This window comes from Erpetoichthys calabaricus, chromosome 3 (genome assembly GCF_900747795.2).
Source record: "Erpetoichthys calabaricus chromosome 3, fErpCal1.3, whole genome shotgun sequence".
Taxonomy (NCBI): Eukaryota; Metazoa; Chordata; class Cladistia; order Polypteriformes; family Polypteridae; genus Erpetoichthys; species Erpetoichthys calabaricus.
The window spans coordinates 33,383,757-33,399,933 of NC_041396.2; the positions used below are offsets into that span (position 1 = coordinate 33,383,757).

The following is a 16,177-nucleotide window of genomic DNA, read 5'->3' on the forward strand; positions in this document are numbered from 1 at the left end:
GCTAAGGCAGAAACCTAGTTTCCTAAAAATCTGTGTTTACATGGACAAGTAATCTTCTGGAGTTCTTCTTTGTCAAATAAACTGCACAAAAATGAGCTAAACGGCATCATTGGTAAATCAGAAAATAAGCATGACACCTGTGATCATTTTCTTGTACTTTCTAAGTATGTTTTAAGTCAGTTTGACATTTTAAATGTTTCCAGAATGCATGCAGCAAACTCTTTTCTGCTTGGCTGTGTGACTGAGCCCTGAAAAGGACTGACCCGGTACTTGTGCTTCTTACCTTAAACCCAGTGCTGCTGGGAAAATAATAATAATAATAATGCAGGTATTTTTACTTCAGTAAGACTAAGTATTATGTTAGGTTACTCATTACTTTAAAAACTAATCAGACTACATAATGTACATTACTGCTCTCGAGATTGTGCTGCTAAGTTTAGAAGTGTACATTAAACTCATCAACACATTTATTTTTATTTCTGAAATATTGAAACACATTATTTTAGCCAGGAGAAAGAAAAATGCAACAACCCAAACATTCACCTCAAGAAACGTATTCAGTGGCTCCTACTGCGCCACAGCTGCAGAAAGAGTGTGTGAAGTAAAGACAAGTGCAGGCTATCAATGCACAACGGATATACGCAGACTACAACATCCTTAATAGTAACCCAGTTAAGGCTTTACATGGCCACATAATCGGGTTACTCACAGTGAGTGAGCTTTCTCAGAGGGAAATATCCTGATTTCTTCAACCATAAAAAGAGTTTGTTTGGCATTTTAGTACTAGGGTGTTATACCATGTCAGTCATTATGAATGTAGTGAGAAGTCAAGCAAGATGACCCCTTTTATTGGCTAACTAAAAAGATTACAATATGCAAGCTTTTATGGCAATTCAGGCCCCTTCGTCAGGCAAGGGGCCTGAGTTGCCTCAAAAGCTTGCATATTATATATAATCTTTTTAGTTAGCCAATAAAAGGTGTCATCTTGCTTGACTTCTCACTATGGCATTTTAGAAATCAGGTTTCTGTGAATAACCAGGTTATTACCGACTTAAAATGGTCATACAAAGTGACTTACATATCACAGCAGTCCCACACTGCCATTTAAAAGCCATGGTTGTCTCTGTATCAGTATCCAGTTTTATACAAAGTGACTTACACATCACAACAGGATGCATGATTATTCCTGTGCAGCACTGGCAAGTTCAATGCCATGCCCAGGTTCTTGCACTGTGTCAGGACTTAGGTGAACCATGCGGTCCCTATATAACCATGGCAGCTACTGAAAGTGGCTGTTCAGTTTGAACCAGCGACTGGAAAGAGGCGGAGCGAATCATGAGAAGTGCTTTAACCGCAGAGCATTTTTGTTCCATGGCAAATTTTATAGAACTGGTTGAAAGGCTGCTACTTTTCAGGTAAACTTGTAGACTGTGTGACTGTGATTTATGCTCAGAATCAAATTTCAAACATATCTAAATGCTGAAACAAGCCATAATAATACATGTTGATACAGGTAAAATTCTGTTACAACGAATATGTTTACAACGAAATTTTCATTACAGTAATCCCTCGCTACTTCGCGGTTCACTTTTCGCGGATTCACGACTTCGCGGGTTTTTAAATACAAGTGATTGCCCGCCTATCGCGGAAGTTATGTTCCAGACCCATCAGCAACAGGAGAAAATCCGCGATATAGAAAGACCATATAAATAAACATTTTTATAGTTTAAGCCTTAAAATACCCATCCCACATGCTTTAAACACATGTAAACTTATAAAACACACTTTGTTAACACATATGATATGTGGATGTCGGGCTAAGGATATGAGTAACATCTCACTATTATAAAACATTTTAACTTCACGCAAGACAAGACAGTGAGACAGGAAAATTGGTGATGTACAGGCTTAAAATTATTGACACGCAGAGCGACAAGCAGCACAAAGCCAGCACAAAGTCCACTTCTCCTTAGCGTTCATTCAGCTCCCCACCCCCTTGACAATGCGAAGTGGCAGGAGCATACTGCGCTTCCGGGAAGGGGGGGTTTGAGCGAAGGTGTGTTCAGCTCTCACACCCCCCCCCCCCCCCCCACACACACACACACAATCCTCCTTCCGAATGGGCAGAGCGACAAGCAGGCATTTTGGCAGAAGCAGCACAAAGTCCATTTCTGCTCTGCTCAGAGTTCAGCTGCCCCCCTTCACAAAGCGAGTGCAGACACATCGACGTCTGATCGCTGCGTGCAGTGTGCAGTGTTGGTCTGCGGTGTTTAAGAATGTAGAAAGTGTTTAAGAGCATAGGAAGTGTTTATAAGAGCGTGGGAAAGGTTAACAAGAGAGTGAGAAAGGTTTATAAGAGTGTGGGAAGGGTTTATAAAGCCTTAAAATATGTATAAATAACAAAATAAATATAGGTCGCTACTTCGCGGATTTTCACTTATCGTGGGGGGCTCTGGAACGAGGGATGAGGGATTACTGTACAACAAATTATTTTTATGGTCCTGACAGTTTCCCCATATGACACGAGTCTATAGAAATCTTGTTACAACAAAACGGCAGACACGAAAAAACGATAACAGTTCATATTAGAAAAAAACTACATTTTTGAGGCTCTCGATTCCGGCAAAAAGAAAGAAAACGTTGCCAGTGAATTCAGAATTTCGCCATCGACACTTTCTTGAATGGCCGTGCAAAAAAAGAAGAAAAATCTCGGGTTGCAAACGTATGTGAAGTGCTGCATTTGAAGACGTCGAAAAAGCAGTTTTTTTGTGGTTCAGTGATGCTTGTTCAAGAAACATTCCAATTAATGAAGCGCTCATTCAAGAAAATGTGAGGTTTCTAAACTCTCTTGGGACCTCCCCCAACTGGACAACACGCCGAAGAGCGTCCAGAAGTGCGATCAACGCGTCTTTTGAAGTCTGTTTATCCATTGCTGGAGCAACAGCAGGCTCACAGCACTTCTGCGGCTCACCATTGAAGCAAACAGAAAAGATCTCGATGGGTGATGCAAGGAACATTGTAAATGCAGGGAACAGGATTACTTGGCCACTAACCTAGCCATGACCCTGCCTGACTGCTGTGTCTGTGTATAGGAGAGTGGTAGATAGAGCTACAATAAATAACCCTGCTGTCCTGTTTCAAGCTGAATAAAGCTGGTTTTGCTAAAGGACTGAGACTCAGCCTCGTGTTTTGGGGGTGTAAGACAGGGACTTATAGCGCGACCACAAGCTTTAAGGATCTGCTTTTGTGGCGCTTCACTGCAGCGCTGTGAGCCTGCTGTTTCCCTGCTCCAGCAACGGACAAACAATCTTACATAGACACAGCAATCTCGCTTCGGAACGCACTTCAGAATGATGTTCCCATTGGGTAGGGGGATCCCAAAAGAGTTCAGAAACCTCACAATATGAAGAAGAAGAAAAGGATGATTGGGCTTCTGATTGATAATTGTACTGCCCACAACATGCTTCCACATTTAGATAAGGTTCACGTTGAATTCCTCCCACCCAATTGCACAGCAGTGCTTCAGTCATTGGATTTGGACATCAAACGCACCCTGAAAGTGTATTATAGCAAGGAAATGCTGAGAAAAATTCCCATCAGCATAACTTGTAGACAGGAGAAAATTAAAATGAACACAAAAGAAGCTATTGAAATGATTGCAAACGCCTGGATGCAAGTTAAAGAAAGCACTATAGCGACAAATACAGACTCTCATTACTACGAAATTTTCATTACAACGAAATATTTTTTAGGTCCCTGGCAGTTCGTTGTAACGGAATTTTACTTGTATTTTTACTTGATATAAAGTAGTGCATCTTTTAACTGAAATTAGTATTAGTATTAGCATTAGCATTAGTATTGACTTAAAACTTTTAATCTTTATTGACATGAATCGTTTGCTTAATTTACTTGGTATGTGCAAAACTGTTATTTATCATTCTGAGGTAATTCATTTCAGAATGCACAATCAACCTGAAAAAGATTAACAATGGTTGTAAGATAATTTTTTATTCATGTAATAATTGTTAAATCTAAGTGAAGAGAACCCTTTAAAGTTCTGGAATGTTTGCTGCAAAAAGATAAGAAGAAAAGGACAGAGAAGATCGTCACCTAGACAAGACGTCTGCTTTTCTAAAGGAACTGGTAGGTAAAGATCTCTATGGACTGAACAAAAATCTGAAGCAGCTATTCACTCATTTTCACTATTCACTCCTCTTCCTCATCATCTGTAACCCTACATAAGTGTCTTTCAGTAAGTCTAGTTTCAATTTAATTTTACTTTTATTGCAATACTGGTTTGTTTTATTGTTAAATCAAGGTATACTGTTACAAGGTACTGGTGTGAGTGATTGTCATATTTGCTTATTAGCAGCCAAGAGAAGACGTATTCTCAGAGAAAAAGAAGAGAATTCCTAATAGTCAGACTGTCAAGATGACCGTGTACTGTAGGTAGGCCTGAGAATTTGTCCTTACCTCTGCAGCCAGGTAGTTTGCTGTTGCAAGGTGCTTAAATCTATAAAGGCTGTTCCAGTGGCCTGCACCTCCTCGGCATGGATTGTGATGGACAACCTGGAAAAAGTTGAAACATGAAAATAACCCTCCTGTGCATTAAACTGTTTATGCGCAAGTGAGCAACATCAGCATGGCATGGAAGAACACAACAGCTTCATAAAGTACAGCATTCATGTTCAAAATCTCCATACTGTGTCTCACCTCCACTTCCCACAGAGCATTGGAGCTGGTGGCAGACGTTGCAGACTGACGTAAGGTGGCCCTGAGGAAGACGTGCAGCTTGGCTTTGTATTTTTCGCATGTTAGGAATTTTTCCTGCTCTGCATGAAACAGTCGCACCACATCTCCCTAGGAAACAAAATGGCCATGTTAGTGCTGCTGAAAAGTCACAATGAGGGGAACAATGTATTCATCACAAACCACCTTTAACCAACAGCAATATTATCAGTTCTCAAAGTGAGCTATTGTGGTCACTAGACAAAGATTAGAAGAAGATAACAACAGTGTGGCTTTGCTAACCTACCCCTTTAAGAACTTCCTCTCGGTCGTCTCTAAACATCATGAACAGGTTGATCTTCCAGCTTGTGTTACAGTTCACAGAGTTCACCTGCAAGAACAAAGAGTTTTAATCTTCTCCCAACATTGCTCCTCAAGAAGACTACCTTCTCTTAATTATGTCACTTATTTAACTTTTTCTTTCTGAGTAAAAGAGGCAATGTTGTACACAAACTGAAATGGGCCTGAACAGTTTCTCCTTTAGTAATTGACTATCCATCCATCCATCCATTTTCCAACCCGCTGAATCCGAACACAGGGTCACGAGGGTCTGCTGGAGCCAATCCCAGCCAACACAGGGCACAAGGCAGAATCCTGGGCAGGGTGCCAACCCACCACAGTAGTAATTGACTAGTAGGTGCTAAATTTCTCTTGGTGACATATAAAGTACTATCTATCTATCTATCTATGATCATAAATAAAGAACATCCTCATTACCATAACTGTTTTTAAACAGGTAAAGTGATATTCTAGCAGGCACTGACAGAAGGTCAAATAAAGCTTGCTTGAAAGATATAGAAAGGCCTCCTTGTCTAATAATAATAATCCCACCTATGCATAATTCTTCAAGTTTTGGTTTCAAATTTCAAAGAATCCATCATCAACTATGTTCTGCTGGGATCCTGTTGGACGTTTCATGTTTTCAGGTAAAGTGTTAGACTTTTAAATATCATAAGCTAACCCTTTCTACTCGAAGCAGCACATCCAGGATTTGCATACATAGATGACAGTCCTAATTTGACCTACCTCAAGACACTATTTCTGCAGATCCTGAAGATCACCTGTGTGGCTACCATCATTATTCTCCGAGATCTTCCCAAAGTTTTAGGACATCAGATTTTTCCACCATTGCATATAAATGTCAAATGTTTGGCATGACTCTGTACACTGCTTCTATGTACAATATGCAGTATGTTATTACTATAATGTATTGTAATGGTCTCAAGCCCACCTAATCAGGATGGTATCACGGTGTAATCTTAAAATTAACTGGAAGCTGAAACTTACTTCATGCATCCTTCATGATTGTAATTTTACTTGATTATCTATTATATAAAAAAACGCTAATGTCTGTGTGTGTGTTTGGTCCCTCAGACCAATTTGATCGGTTAGTTAAGCTTTGGTGTGACTGGTCAGTTTGGCTTTGGTGATGCAAATGAAAGAGGAAGTGCAAGTGTGAGACACATGAGGAGGAGTGAAGGTGTAGGAGGTACGCTGAGAGTCGCCTTCACAGATGGGAAGTATAAAAGTGGACAGGAGATAAGCAAGGTGCCTCGAAATGACAGAGAAGCAGACTTTAGGGGAACACAATTAAGAGGGGAGCACTGGACAAGAGAGGTTCAGACATACTAGCTAGGATATCAAAGAAAGGCACTGAAGGTACACGCAGGCCAAGATATATCAAATATTTTAAAAATTATTCTATTAACTGTCTTCAACAGGTAATTTCAAAGGATTACATTAGTATAACATTTAGGTTCAAGTTATATTTGTTTTTAAATATATTTTCAGATTCTGTGCAATCCAGAATTGGATTAAGTGGAAATGAAGATGTCTTGTTATGTATTCATTTTTTTGAACTTGTCTATTCCAAAGGAAATTCACCAGGAAAAAAAATAAATGCTTCATTATAAATGTATCCATTAATGCTCTGAACCTGTTTATGCCAATGGATGGCCATGAAGGGCCAGAGGTCATTTCAGAAGCATTAAAACCAGCTCTGGAAGCGGAACCAGTCAGTCACAGGGCACACACATCCATAATACTTAGCAAATTTAGAAATGAGCATCATGCAGTCCTGCACATTTTGGGACATGGGACAAATACCAGAGTACCAGGAGAAATAAGAAGGACATCCAACAATGACACAGAGAGAATGTGCAAATGCTACAAATTTGGGAATGTGCAGCAGTAAGGCAGCAGAGCTTACCAAGGCACCACCTTGCCATCTAAAAGTTTAATATTGTAATGGAGGCAGCAAGACAGCGAGAGGGCGCCACTGCTGATGTATAATATGATACCAGCTCAGGATATCAAGGACTTGGAAAGAAGTCACCAGAGACATTGGGATGTCAGTATGATGGTGGACAACTGCTGAATGATTCAAAGGGACGCACCAGAAACGACAGACCATCAAACAAAGTTCAGGATCAAAAGGGCTAAGTAGCGACAAAGTTATATGAAGGTCAATGAATATGTTTTGTTGTTTTCTTTATATTGACCAAATAAGTTCATGTTAAATTGATTTAGAACAATATAGTATATGTGAAAAAATTGTGCAATTAAATTTTATTTATTTTTTTCAATTTTGTACTTAAATGTGATGTGGTGGAAACATTCTAACTAATTTTTTTACTGTGGTAATTAACGCACATACAAATAATTTCACAAGTAAAGCAATTTTTTATGAGTTTAATTTTACAGACCTGTGTAACTAAAGACTTTTAAGGAAAATGACAAAACTCACAGATGTTATATTGTATATTGACCACACAAAAAATACAGTAACACGTATCACCCACCTCTTTGCAGCCCGGATGGTCCGTCAGTTCATAATTACTTGCATGCAGTGGCTGGCCAGCATTGACAGGATTCAGAATCACCTTGTCTCCCACCACCACCTGTAAAAATCAAAGGAAAAGTGGTCAGCACCTCAGAGCATCGTCCTGCCCCTCTACCTCAATTCCAACTCACCCCTCCAAAAGTGGCATGCAAGCCTTTCATTTAGAAAGAGAACCTTTTGGTTAATATGTGTATTTTGTAAGATCGTCTACCAAAAAATCATTGAATCTGCACAAGAGTAACCTACAGTTTACTAGTCAGTGCCATAACTAATCAAGCCATTGAGATGGGTCTTAGATGTTTCTCCACCATAACCCCAACTAGGAGCTGAGCTTGGTCTTCAAGGTATAAAAGTGCTGACAGGAGATGTTCAAGGAACTACTTTCAGTATGAGGGAAGGGTTCTTCACTTCACCATTTTGAAATAAAATTAATGGAGACTTCATTTTGAAACAGGATCATGATTTGTCAACAATGCACCAAAGTACAACAATAAAGCTGAGGTTCCCTACTTTATTTTGGAATGAAGATAAATGTGAACTTAACTTTAATTGTTACTTGCTGCTCTATTCCATTTGTTTTATAATGTAACATATACTGAATGGGCAACGGCTTGAGCACATATGACAAATGGTAGGCCTGAGGAAGGCGCTCATTTTTATATTTCAGATGACAGCTCAAGAGCTTGAGGGCATGGGGAGTAAGCTGAGAGGGTAATTTAAGGGTTGGAATTCATAAACATCTTCACTATAAGTATACATATATACCTATACATCTTTCCACGCATGCATACCTGGGAACCATCTGCCGGGCCCTGACAAGGTAAGCAGTTCCAACCCGGAATGAGAGGGGGCGCTGATTCTAACAGTATCTCCTGTTTTCTCAGTAATGAGCCACTGCTGAAGGAGGACACCTAGCTACACCTCGAAGCCCAGAAAAGGCTCCGCCCCCTTCCAGTCCCAACACTATAATAAGGAGCCACTCCTGGAAGGAGGCGTCTCGTACTTATGGAAGAAAGAGCTCCTACTTAATTGCTGTGATTGTTAAAGCAGACCAAATCTCTTTTCTGTTATCATTTAACTAGCTGTTCCCTGCGGCTCTGTCCTTGTAGTAGTGAAACAGGACAAACTTTAAAAATCAATTAACAAAAATGTATCACTAGCTAAGCTCTAAAATGCAAAGGTAGACTGACTCTCCACTACTGACGTCACGCATCCCCCTCCCCTTGGCCCGCAACCTCTGTCTCGGATTAGCACGAATATATCGCTCCTGCATGTGAACTATGATTCTTAGGGCGATGAGAGAAGTTGCAAAATCAACTGGAATGTTCACGCAAATTATAGCAAAAAACCCAATCTAAATCCATTAAGTAGTTCTCTCATTCGCTAGCTAAGTGGATGTAAGAAACGCACTGAGGCTGGCGTGTGAGTGAGGAGGACCCTGCCCCTACGGCCCACTGCGTCTCTCTTTGACTCGCACAAATAAATCGGTACCACAAGTGAACTATGATACTTAACACGATAAGAGAGGTTGCAAAATCAACCGGAATGTTCAAGCAAATTAACAGAAAAAACCCAATCTAAATCCGTTAAGTAGTTCTGTCATAAAAAGCGGACAGACGTGCAGACAGACGTTGGATTTAATATATATAGACATGGGCCATCGTGCCACCTTTTTTTTGTTGTTTATTAGTAAACAGGGTAACCTGCCTGGTACCCTAACTATTTTTTGAAGTTCACTGGTTTCTACTCGGTCATGTTACAACCTTTTCACTAGGCCCAATCATCCAGTCCCACGGTTTCTCTTATCAGGGCTATGCTGATGATACTCAGCCGTACCTATCATTCCCTACAGAGGACCACATGATATCTGCTACAATCTCTGCATGTCTCACTGATATTGCAACCTGGATGAAGGAACTCCATCTCTAGCTCAACCTGGCAAAGACAGAACTCCTTGTTATCCCAGCTTGTCTGTCTATTAGCACCCCATCTCTGCTCAGCTTGGTTTATTATCACTAACACCTGCCAAGTCGGCATGCAGCCTCGGGGTCATGATTAATGACCAGATGTCCTTTAAAAACCATATTGCTGCAAACTCTCTGTCTTACAAATTCACTCCGTATAATATTTGATTGTATCTGACAGAGTATGCAGCACAACTGCTGGTCCAGATTTTGGTCTTGTCACGTCTGCACCACGGCAACTCTCTGCTGTTAAGAAATACCATCATGTGTCACCATGTTGCTGGAAATTATTCAAAATGCTGAAACACATCTGGTGTTTAACCAGCCAAGGTGGGTACAAGTCACTTCACTCTACAGATCACTACACTCACTTCCTGTAACGTCACATATTTGTGGTGTAATGGTGTGGGGGATATTTTCTTGGTACACTTTGGCACATTTGTACCAAATGAGCATCTTTTAAATGTCACAGCCCAGCTGAGAATTTTTGCAGGCAATGTCCATCCCTTCATGACCGCAGTGTACCCATCTTCTGATGGCTACTTCCAGCAGGATAACGTGCCATGTCACAAAGCTCAAATCATCTCAAAATGATTTCTTGAACATGACAGTGACTTCAATGTACTCAAATTGCCTCCACAATCACCAGATTTCAATCTAAAAGAGCATTGTGGTTGTGCAGCCGACAAATCTGCAGCAACTCCATGATGCTATCATGTTAATATGAACCAAAATCCCTGAAGAATGTTTCCAACCCCTTGCTGAATCTATGCCATGAAGAATTATGGCAGTTCTTAAGGCAAACGTGAGTCCAGCCTGGTACTAGCAAGGTGTACCTAATAAAGTGGCCGGTGAGTGTAGTTAAAAGTGTAGCCTGCCTGTTTGTTCACTCAGATAAGGAAGGGACGGGGTGGGAAGTGCTGAACTGAAGTACAGTATCTGACTAACTGAATGGGATTTGAGGCATTGTGGTTAAGTCTACACAATAAAGAAAATTAAGGGGAAAATAGGGTCACCATAGGACCCCATATGACAAAACAATGTTTAACAGTTATTTAAATAGTTAAATTATTTTGTGGTCCCCGGTGCCATTTTATTATTCAGATGCTGTCATTTCGTGGCTTCATTGCCATGTGGTAACCCATTATTAAGGGGCATGGTTTTTGGTATCTGAGACTTTAAATAAAGTGTCTCAGAAATTACAGTGTGATTATTTCTGGTTAGCGTTTACTGGTATTTGAACTTTAGTTTCATCTCTTGACTTTGATTTGATTTGTTTGGATTTACTGTCAGTGCCTTTTAACTTTCTAGCTTTGACCCTCATCAGTTTTCTTTTGATAATGTTTCATCTTCTGATCCCTACCCATTTAATATCCTACCATCTCCATCTATGGTGGTATAGTAAGCAGTGGAGCGGTTTTGACAGATATCTGAATATGCAAAACCCTCACATTGTCCCCATTGCTGCGGAGTTTCCAGAAGGGCTGAATGATGAGCCAGGATCCTTCATTGCCCGTTGTATCCAGTGTTACTCTCATGGCGTTCTTCTCCAGAAGCGCAGGCAGCCGTTTATTTACCGTCAGGTATTTGTTGCTTTTCATATGAAGAAGCTGAGGGAAGAAAAAAACAGGCAGACATCATTTATCAGTGACCAACATTCATTTATGACTGAAGGTGTAGGCTGGTCTCACGAGTCCTCAGTACTGCTGTATAATGTTAAAAGTCTCCTGTACCTCCCACACATGAACAAACAAAGCTTTTGAAAAAAGGCATGACTAAAATAAAAAAGCACTGCTGTGGCTGCACCTTCCCAAAGTCAACACTGTATATTTGCAGAAGTATTTAACTCTTACTGTTTATCTAGAATTTAGTTATAAAAGTAAAATAAGTCAATGAAAGATAAAGGATTTAGAAGTTAATACCAGACCAGGAAGGCACAAGGATCTTTGTGTATTGGTTAAAATGTTCACAAGGATTTCAAATTGAGATCCTTTAGTAATGATGTCTTTCCTCAGGCATGGATGCATTAAACAAGATAGACAGAAGGAGCTAAGCAGCTGTTGGGATATAGGATTGAGGGTCATTCCATATGGACCTACTGCTGACTTATGTGTGTGTGCGTGTGGACGTGGGTTACAAGTATAATCTGTTATATTCTGGACAGGTGTGGACCTACTGGACTGCAGATACTCATTTTGGACCTGCACCAACCAGACGAGATGAATCTGCTGTGTTGTGTCCAGGCAACGATGTTCTGAACAGCAGTTGCTCGGCTCTTCACCTGTTGCTTGACAGGCCAGTGGGTTAAGATAATTCTGTGTGGCTCTCCCTGACCAGACAGCAAATTTTCGTGAGTATATACTGTGGCAGGCGGCTTGGGTATCAGACCCAGCCGAGACACCTGGAAGGACCGGGAGACGAACTATACATCCCCCGGGCCATGAGGGGGCAACCGCCCTGGTTAGTGTGGGGTCCACGGGAACGGAGCATAGAGGCTCAACACCATTGGGGCCCGTGGCCACCACCAGGGGGTGCCCCGAGCTTCATAGAGCCTGGGATTTCTGCACTTCCGCCACACCTGGGAGTGCGGGTGGAGGAACTTCCAGGGATGCCTGCAGTGCTTCCGGGTGCTCATGCGGCACTTCCGCCACACCAGGAAGTGCCTCCAGAAGGAAGTCAGGGAGCACCTGGAGCACATCTAGGTGAATATAAAAGGGGCTGCCTTCCTACAGTTGAGGAGTCAGAGTCGGGTGGAAGAAGGCAAAGCTTGGGAGTGAGGAAGAAAGGCAGCCCAAGGAGGACCATTGAGAGGCCCAGGAAAGAAGAGTGCTTGGTGCTGGAGCACACAGTGTGTGCGGGACTTGGACTTTGGGGACCTTGTAAATAACACATGTGTGTTTTTTAGAACTGCCGGTGTCCTTCTGTTTGTGTCCGGGCGGTCTTCTCACAAAACGTCATTTGAAAAAGCAAAAGAAGATAAATAATCTATGTTGGCTCCTTTTAATGATGATGATACCATTTATGCAGCAACTTTTCCATGTGGACATATGACTATGTTAGGTTATGCTCAGGTGTGAACCTTATAGACTTCGGATCCTCAGTAAAGAATGTTCAGCTCGCTAAGCTATTAGGACAGATTGAATCTCTGTAGTCATGTCCAGGTTTGGTTCTTCTGGGCTGCAGATCATCTGCTATCGACAAACAGTTTGACAAGCTAACAAAAGAGAGTGATTGTGTTGAGGAACATCCATGGGTGAATCTACTGGACTGATGATCAGCAGTCATGGATGTCAATAATGAGTGATCAACAAAAGAAGATGAAGCAAGTGGGCTGTTTCCAGGTGTACACCAACTCAGCTGCTGATTTCCAGCAATCAACCTGTGACTTGATAGGTCCAAATGAGAGGAGGAATCTGCTGTGAACTTCTTGAGTGTGGACCCACTGGAATTCACTTCCCAATCTATAATATAGACCTGTTGAGTGCCAACAAGATAAACTTGAACTAATACCATGTGTCCAAGCATGGATATGTTGAATTGTAGCTTTGTTGCATCCAGACATGGGCCATTTGGACATCATACAGTGAGATACAAATGTGTCACTTGACTGACAGCAAAAATCAAAGGCATCACTTTAAGTGGATTGAACGGCTTAGTATAATTACTATAATGTATCTAATAATCAGTTATTTCTATGTAGCACAAGTACATCCTTGGTTAATGTCCTGCTATAGAGCAGTAAGTGACTAATGGATGCAATATAAGTACCGTATTTACCCGTGTACCACACGCACATTTTTTCCCGAAAATCAGCATTAGAAAATCAGGTGCGCGTCATACATGAGGAAATTTTTTTCTGTAATGTTTACTTCTTCTGCTTGGGCTCTCTCGCTCGCTCTCTCTTTCTTGCTCGTTCGCTTGCGCTTTCTCTCTCTCTCTCTTGCTCATTCGCGTGCGCTCTTTCTCTCTCTCTTGCTCATTCGCGCGTGCGCGCTCTTTCTCTCTCTCTTGCTCGTTCACGCATGCTCTCTCTCTCTCTTGCTCTTTCGCGAGTGCTCTCTCTCTCTCTCTCTCTCTCTTGCTCGTTCGCACGCGCTCTCTCTCTCTCACTCGTGCGCGTTCTCTCTCTCACTCTCTCTCTCTCTCTCGCTCGCTTGTGCACCCTCTCTGTCTCTCTTGCTCGTTCGCGCTGTCTCCCTCTCTCGCTCGCTCTTTCGTCATGCAACAAAGACAGAAGGGCATTTCATGGAAAACATGCCCTAAACTATTCCTATGCAATCACAACGCGCATCGTACACGGGGAAAATTTTTTTCGTGATTTTTCTTTGTAAAAAATAGGGTGCGCGTCTTACACGAGGGTGCGTGGTACACGAGTAAATACGGTAGCTCCAATTCTAAAGTGTTGTCATTAGTGCTTTATGTTGGTATTTTATCAAGACCTAACAAAGTATTTACTACGGTCTTCTTACACAGCCAATACAGATTAACAGATGCACATAGTTAGCCCTGTTTAAAAATACCACCAGATCATCTTGGATGAATCCATTCTTGGACATAACAGACTGCATTTTGGAGGTTCTGGTGGGAACCAGTCCCCAGATGGGAGGCCAATGTCCTGTCCTGGGGTTGGTTGGGAACACTGACAAGACAGGTCACAAGGAATTGGAGATCCTGTCCCAGGTGCATTAGGGAAAGTGGTCAGGTCACATGGCTCCAGGTCACATGGGTGCAGCAGGAAGCCAAATTTAGATGCTTTTGGTCCTTTAAATATGTGGCTGTATGCTTCAGAAAGTGTCATCAGTGACTCAGAACTACTGTTGGACCAAATGGCGATGGCTCTGGAATCAGTCAAGTGCTGCACTTTAAAAGAAGCCGCCTTCCCTCCGCCTGCTGAGCTTAGAGACAGCAGTGAAGTAAAAGTAGGGCAGCATCTAGCAAAAAGGTGGAGGAAGAAGAGAAAGAAATGCCAGTACTATTGGTGAGAAAGGAAAGAGGAGGAGGAGGAGAAAGGTAGGCAGGGGTCAAAATATTTTGTATTGTGGTTTAAGATTTTTGTTTTCCTTTAACTGTTTTTAAACTGTGCCCAAGTTCATTTTTCCTGTAATAAATCTGATGTTACTGGACGTTTACTGTGTCTGTGGGTCTCCCAGTGTGTTGGGTCTGCATGAGAGTATCTCCTGCTGGTCACAATACTCAGTTACTGACATGGTCAGCTTTGTAGACCAATAGGATAACAACAGTGTGCAGAGCTCAAGTGTGGCGCTACTTAACTGCAAATGCTTAGCAATTAACCTGCAGCCTAGAAAACCAACAGGAAAGAATGAATCTGTTGTGGACTGACCAGTCGTGGGCCTACAGGAATCCATCTCATCAGTTATCAACCTGTAGAGTTCGAAACACCAAAAGAATTAAATTAATCTGCTCTAGTTGATTCAAAACTCTGCTGCAAGAGTCCTTACATCAACCACCAACACTGAACACATAACACCCATCCTGCTTTGCCTTCACTGTGTCTTACAAGTTTGAATATAAAATTCTATCATTGACCTACAAAGCTTTAAATGCATCGGACAACATCAGTGACCTTCTCCATCGCTCTCCTACTGTTCATTCACTAAGGTCCTCTAATTATGGCAATCTTGTTGTGCCCCACACTAACCTGCAGTCTATGGGTGACAAGGCCTTCAGCTGTATAGCGCCCAGACTTTGGAATTACCTCCCTAAATGAATTAGATTAGCTGACTCAATTCATTGTTTTAAAAAATAATTTAAAACTCATCTGTTCAGGAAAGCTTTTAACGTACCCTAACATTCTGCCCCTTCTTTCAGTTTACCTCTCAATCCTGTTATGCTCAGCATAATGTTTATGTGTGTTATATGGCAAATGATGTTGTTATTTGTTCAGGCTTTTCTTCTAGTATTGAATTTAGCATTGTACTCTGGTCTATTGTCTTTTATTCTTAGTGCTTTGTATATCTTGTATTTATCTGTTTTAGTATCCACTGGTACATGTACCCTGCTGTTCCTTCTGTAACTCAGTGGAGCACATTGAGCTTGGGAAACATGCTATATAAATAAAAAGCATTATTATTATTATTATTTATCTGGTATTGATCTACTGGATTGAAGTATTACTAGCCAGACCAACACGACAGGATAAATATGATTTGCTGTGTCTAATGTGATAATACATGATAATAATACGTAACTCTTGACAATTCTCTAATTTCTTCTTCCTCCCAGGTTAAGAGCTTAGGTGTTGTTCACAATAGTACCTTCAAATTTGAGGCTCATATCAATAATGTTACTCAGTCTGCATATTTCCATCTACGTAATATCAGCCGTTTACGTCCATCTCTTTCAGCTACCAGCACTGCTATTCTTGTTCATGCTCTGGTTACATCTTGTATTGAATATTGTAATTCTATCCTTTCTGTTCTTCATCACAAACTCCTTCACAAACTTCAACTGGTTCAGAATGCTGCAGCTCATATTGTTACCAGAACCCCTTCCATAGAACACATTACTCCAGTCCTTCAGCAGCTTCACTGGCTCCCTATTAAATATCGCATTGATTTTAAGA

General features: G+C 41.3%; 1 protein-coding gene across 1 annotated transcript in view; it reads right to left on the bottom strand.

Moving 5' to 3' along the window:
• itpr3 (inositol 1,4,5-trisphosphate receptor, type 3) overlaps nt 1-16,177 on the bottom strand; it is a 196,277-nt gene that overhangs the window by 118,664 nt on the left and 61,436 nt on the right. Inside the window, exons 5-9 of the mRNA XM_028796574.2 lie at nt 11,046-11,204; nt 7,590-7,688; nt 5,036-5,119; nt 4,714-4,860; nt 4,474-4,569 (exon numbers count right to left, since the gene is read on the bottom strand). Coding sequence (XP_028652407.1) covers nt 4,474-4,569; nt 4,714-4,860; nt 5,036-5,119; nt 7,590-7,688; nt 11,046-11,204 — 585 coding nt within the window. The remainder of the gene's footprint in view (nt 1-4,473; nt 4,570-4,713; nt 4,861-5,035; nt 5,120-7,589; nt 7,689-11,045; nt 11,205-16,177) is intronic.